This window comes from Vombatus ursinus, unplaced genomic scaffold (genome assembly GCF_900497805.2).
Source record: "Vombatus ursinus unplaced genomic scaffold, bare-nosed wombat genome assembly UNPS02014810.1, whole genome shotgun sequence".
NCBI classification, from domain to species: Eukaryota; Metazoa; Chordata; class Mammalia; order Diprotodontia; family Vombatidae; genus Vombatus; species Vombatus ursinus.
In genome coordinates this window covers 44,858,410-44,863,698 of record NW_020954588.1, presented here as the reverse complement: position 1 = coordinate 44,863,698, position 5,289 = coordinate 44,858,410, and the positions used below count along the sequence as shown (strand labels likewise).

At 39.7% G+C, this 5,289-nt stretch overlaps 1 protein-coding gene across 1 annotated transcript in view; it reads right to left on the bottom strand.

The window, feature by feature from the left end:
• Positions 1-518: 518 nt before the first annotated feature.
• Positions 519-5,289, bottom strand: part of LOC114052990 (sarcoplasmic/endoplasmic reticulum calcium ATPase regulator DWORF) — a 147,875-nt gene continuing 143,104 nt past the window's right edge. Inside the window, exon 2 of the mRNA XM_027875791.1 lies at positions 519-610. Coding sequence (XP_027731592.1) covers positions 519-610 — 92 coding nt within the window. The remainder of the gene's footprint in view (positions 611-5,289) is intronic.

Below are 5,289 nucleotides of genomic sequence, written 5' to 3'. Positions count from 1 at the left end.
TAAGACTCTAAATTGTGGGATTGGGTTGTAGGATTTTCTTCCCCTAAGGAGTTCCATATATTACAGGTTAACCCTCTTCCTATTTTTAAATTGTGCCTGCTTGTTTTCATAGCAATATTTTTGTAGAAAAGGTGTTGGTAGAAAAATGTGCCATATTCTCTGTGTCAGTTAATCACATCAATGAGATGTCAGTTGTTCAGACCACCCCACCAGGCCATTGATAAGGCACCTGGTGATTGCATGTCCTAAAGTCAGCCTAAATACTTAGGAAGAAACAGGCTTTAAGGTGGTAGCTTTGCGTGCCCAAACTTTAAAAGTGATGGCAAATATCATGCTTATCAATGGAATATTTTTAATGATTAGTCATTTTCATTTCTCTTCTTAGGTCTTCTAAAAGATGTCAGTCTGAAATCTTCTTTCCTGCATGATAGAAGCTTTGATCAGTAAAATGGAAAAGATGATTTTTATATTAGAGGTTTACTTGGTATAAATATGTATGTTCAGTTCACCTACTTCTATCAAGAGAAGATCACGTAAACCATTACGACACAGCCCACAATCCAGCCAATCAGGAGAAGAACAGGGACGAGAAACTTTGAAACTGTAGATTCTATTTAACAAACAAAAAAAAAGCAGAAGATAGATATGGATTCCGATAGCATTAGATAAAGTCATTCATTTTGGTCTTAACATGGAATCAAGAAAAACAAACATGAATTCTCACATGAAGAAAAAAATAGAAGTAGGTGTCAGATAGCATTCAATATATGATGTTATTTATGGAATTGGTCCCATGTAATGCATATCACAGGGCATGGGGGATATATGTGTAGGTATATATGCATTCATCTATTATCCCATGCACCTTATAAAGTAGTGAATAGAGTACTTGGCCTGGGGACAGAAAGATGTACTTTTTTTTTTGGCTAGGCAATGGGGTAAAGTGACTTGCCCAGGGTCACACAGCTAGTTAAATGTCAAGTGTCTGAGGCCAGATTTGAACTCAGCCTGTGTTCTATCCACTGTGCCACCTAGCTGCCCCAAGGCGTACTTTCAAATCCTCTCTCTATCACTAGCTGGGCAGGTGAGTTCATCTCTCTGAGACTCCTTTTCTTGATATGTTTGCATCTTCGAGGTGCATATGAGAAAATCTAGTCAAAGTGAATTACAAATTTCAATGGTCCATGTAAATGTCAGTTATTTGTTCATCAACAAGTATTTACTAAACACCTACTGTATGCCAGGCACTGTACTGGGCACTGGGGATACAAAGATAGAAAGGAAACAGTCCTTGTCCTCAAAGAGCTTACAGTCTAATAGGAGAGACAAACACATACAAAATAGAAAGAAATAATAAATGTAAAGAAAGTCAAGATAATTAGGGAGGAAACTAGAGGTAGAAGAATCAGGAAACATTTCATGAATAGGGTGGTGCTAGAGCTGCTTCTTGAAGGAAAAGGACTCTGTGAAGGGGGGGAGGGGAAAGAGGAGGAGAAGGAAGAAGGGAGGTGAAAGCATATTCCAGACATGGAGGATAGTTAGCATAGAAGCTCAGACATAGCAGTGTTATGTGAATGGAAAAGAGAGGTTAGGTTGGCTAAATTGAAGAACACGTGAAGGGTAGTAACACAGAGTGAGGCTGGGGAGATAAATTGGGACAGATATATAAAGAGCCTTGAAAGATAAACAGATGAATTTTTCTTTCATCCTCCAATCCTCCTCAGGGAGCCACTGAAGGTGGTTGAGTAGGGCAGTCATATGACCAATCCTCATTTGAGGAAAACCACTTTAGCAGCAATATAGACTGGACTGGACAAAACTCATTCTTAAATGCACAAAGCAGCACCAGTAGTAGTATCTTGTATAAAATATATGAAAGAGTAAAGAAATAATTATTGATAACCTAAAAAAAAAAACTACAATACAGGCATTGCATGCCATCAAGAAATAGTGTTCTGTTCAATAGCTCACTGTAACTCAAACCTGTCATATGAAACTTATGGCACAACGTGGCTCCTTCTCAAGGACAGAAACTGGAGTCCAAGGGTCTGCCGGGTTTAGCACTGGCCCATTGATGGGTATGATAAATAGTACTTTACAACAGCACACAGTGGTGCACTTGAGGTCTATATCAGACCCCATCCTGAGGAATATGTTCGGGTCCTTAGGAAGGCTATTGATTAGATGGAGAGCATCCATAGGAGGACAGGCAGGATAGTTCAAGGCTTTGAGTTCATCAGCTGAAGACCAGAAAAGAAAAGACTTGGTGGAGGGAAATGATAACTCTATTTGAGGAATTGAAGGCTTGCCTTGTCAAAGACGGCTAGGATGAGTCTAGTTGGCCCCAAAGGACAGAACAAAGGGTGGGAATTGCAAAGAGGCAAATAGAAGTTTGATGAAAGGAAAAACTCTTGAAAAATTAGAATATACAAAAGTGGAACAGGATGCCTGTGCCAGGAGGTCCATAGGCTCAAGGGGCTGGGTTGGACTCATTAGTATGTTACAATAGGGATTCCTCTCAAGTGTGGGTTAAACAAGATGGTGCTGAGGGCTCTTCCAGCTCTCAAATCATGTGATTCTCTAGGCATAAATTTAGAACTGGGAGGGACCACCTTCATTTTTGATAGGATAGAACTAAGACGAGAGAGGTTGGACAACCAGCTTAAGGCCACACCGTGACAGAGCCAAGATTCAAACCCAGAACCTCTGGTTCCCAACTTAGCAAAAGCTCCACTGTATTGCACCTTGGGCCGTTCCTCATTAAGGAACGCAAAGCAAAGGCTAGAGATGACTATGTGGCAAGTACATTGTGACGAGATGGCTTTAGTTTATGGGTTGGACTGTCTCCTTAGTCTTGGTATCTCCAACACCTAGCGCAGAGCCTGGCCCATGACTGCCACTTAATCAAAGCTTTTTGATTAATTGATTGATTGGTTGATTAGACTCCATGGCCAGGAGACTGTCTTCCACCTCTGATATTTACTGACACCTAGGCAGGCAGAGCTAATTCTTCTGGTTCCTCCTGCTTTCTCCCTTCTACCAAAAGTTGGTTCTTGTCTGTAAGATTTTCCCTTTATATGTCTTCTACCCCAGTACCTAAACCCCTACCCACAACACAACACAACACAACACAACACAGTCATACAAAAGCACACAGGAATGGCCCCTGGAGAAATTAATATTGTTAATACTCTGGTCCTAAAGACTTGGATCTGTCATTGATTGAGAAGTACAATTCGATTTCATTAGCCAACAAAGAGAGGATGGATATTTTTAACATTCACAAGCCTGAGATAATTTGCAGCACTTATACAATATGCATTTTTGAAAATTCTATTAATGTAAAAGCACTGGTGGAGAAAGTCATTTTTTGAATTTGAAGACATCATTTTCAAATGAAAATTTCCTAAATGGAACAGAATACTTTTTTGAGCCTTATTTTTTTAAAAAAATAATTGGATTCTTTCCCAGCAATCTTGATAATTTCAAACAGATCCCATTGTCTCTCATGGGAAGAAAACCACCCCTTTTCCATTTCTGTCTCACAGTGTGACCTTGAACAAGGCATTTATTTAACCTGTCTGGAGAATATAATACTTTTTCCTTATCTGTCACATATTTCTATATGTAGAACAATAATTATATCTATACATATATATACATTTGTATGCATTTTTTGTCATTTATATCTTATATGTCATTTGGGGTGAAAGAAGACTTTAAAATTAGGAGGTCATTACAGTTCAAAAATGTCTTTTAAAACAATTTATCAAATGATGTTCCATGTAAAGTATTTTCCAAAGCTCTCAGTTCTTAGGATTACCAACTGAGAGCTGGTATGTACATTAGAGATCATGAGGTAAAAGCTCCCCTTCTCTGCCCTCTTCTTTGCACAATGAGGAAACCAAGGCCCCCAAAGTTTAGGTATCGTATTGCCCAACATAACTTAAATTCTTGTAACTAGATATACAAGGAGATTGTATAAGAACATATGAAAAATAAAATATTTTCAGCTTTCGCTTGGGACCTGTGTACAAGTGCATGAGCAATACATCTGTCTGATAGTCTTTCGTAAAAATCAATCCAAACTCATGTATATGGGGATGTTCTTCAGGCCCCTTAGCGTGAGCCTTAGCCTGTCTGTGGGAAGAATGTTTGGATCACAATGTGGCCACTGTAGCTGAAAATAAGTGTGTCTTCACACTGCAGATTGTGCCTTTGGTACCTGCCTTCATTCCCCGACTGAGAAAAATGGCCATTTATACTTTCAGACACAAAAAACCATTTCAAAATGCATCTATTTTTTGAATTTGTCAGGGAGGTAACAGAGGCAATTCCTGCAATGGGCAGGAGGCTGAACTAGAGGACCCCTAAGAATTCTTTCAATAATGAAATTCTATGACTTGATGAGGTCTGATCATAGCACAGGGACTTCATTTGTTTATTTGTTTATTTATTTTGCTGGGCCCATGCCTTCACTAGTATAAGGAGCTCCTGGTGAAGACATTTCCTATGCCAATGCAAAGCAGAACCTCCTCTGCAGCTGATACCTTAGAGCATTCCCTGGGGCCCTAAGGGGATAAATGATTGGCCCACAGCCTGCCTCTAAGATCAGCTCTCCATTCAATATTCTAAGAGTGCCATAAGTGAAGTGATCCCATATATGTAATTCACATTAAGATCATAGGGTTCAGAACAGCACAGAACTCTGAAGATCGAGGGCAGAGGCTCTTCACCGGGGGTTCCCTGTCTGCCGATGGATCGATTTCTGGGGGTCTGTGAATTTAGATGGGAAAAAATACATCTTTATTTTCACTAACCTTTAGATGAATGTAGGCAGCAAAATACAGTTCTGAGAAAGCTTCATTCACCTGGCAAAGGGGTCCATGATACAAAAAATATTAAAACTAAATCTAGTCCAGATCTTGAAGTGAGAGAGCCCAGATTCAAATCCCAAGTCTGACACTTACTGCCTGTGTGACCTTGAGTAAGTCACTTAGCATTTGTGGGCCTCAGTTTCCTCATCTATAAAAATGAGAGAGTGGGAGTAGTTAGTCTTTAAGCAATGAGCTGTGATGGGAGGAGACGGGGCGTGACTTCCTACAAGCTCACGCAGGTTAAGTCACAGAGTCAGGATTTGAATCTGGGGTCTTTGAATCCAAATCCATTCTTTTTCCCCACATGCACCACTCATCCCCATGAGTGGGCCAAATGATCTCATTCAGGATTTGACTGTTTGCATTAATGGAAAAAAACATTTTTACGTCTTTTTCAAAATGATTTGTATAG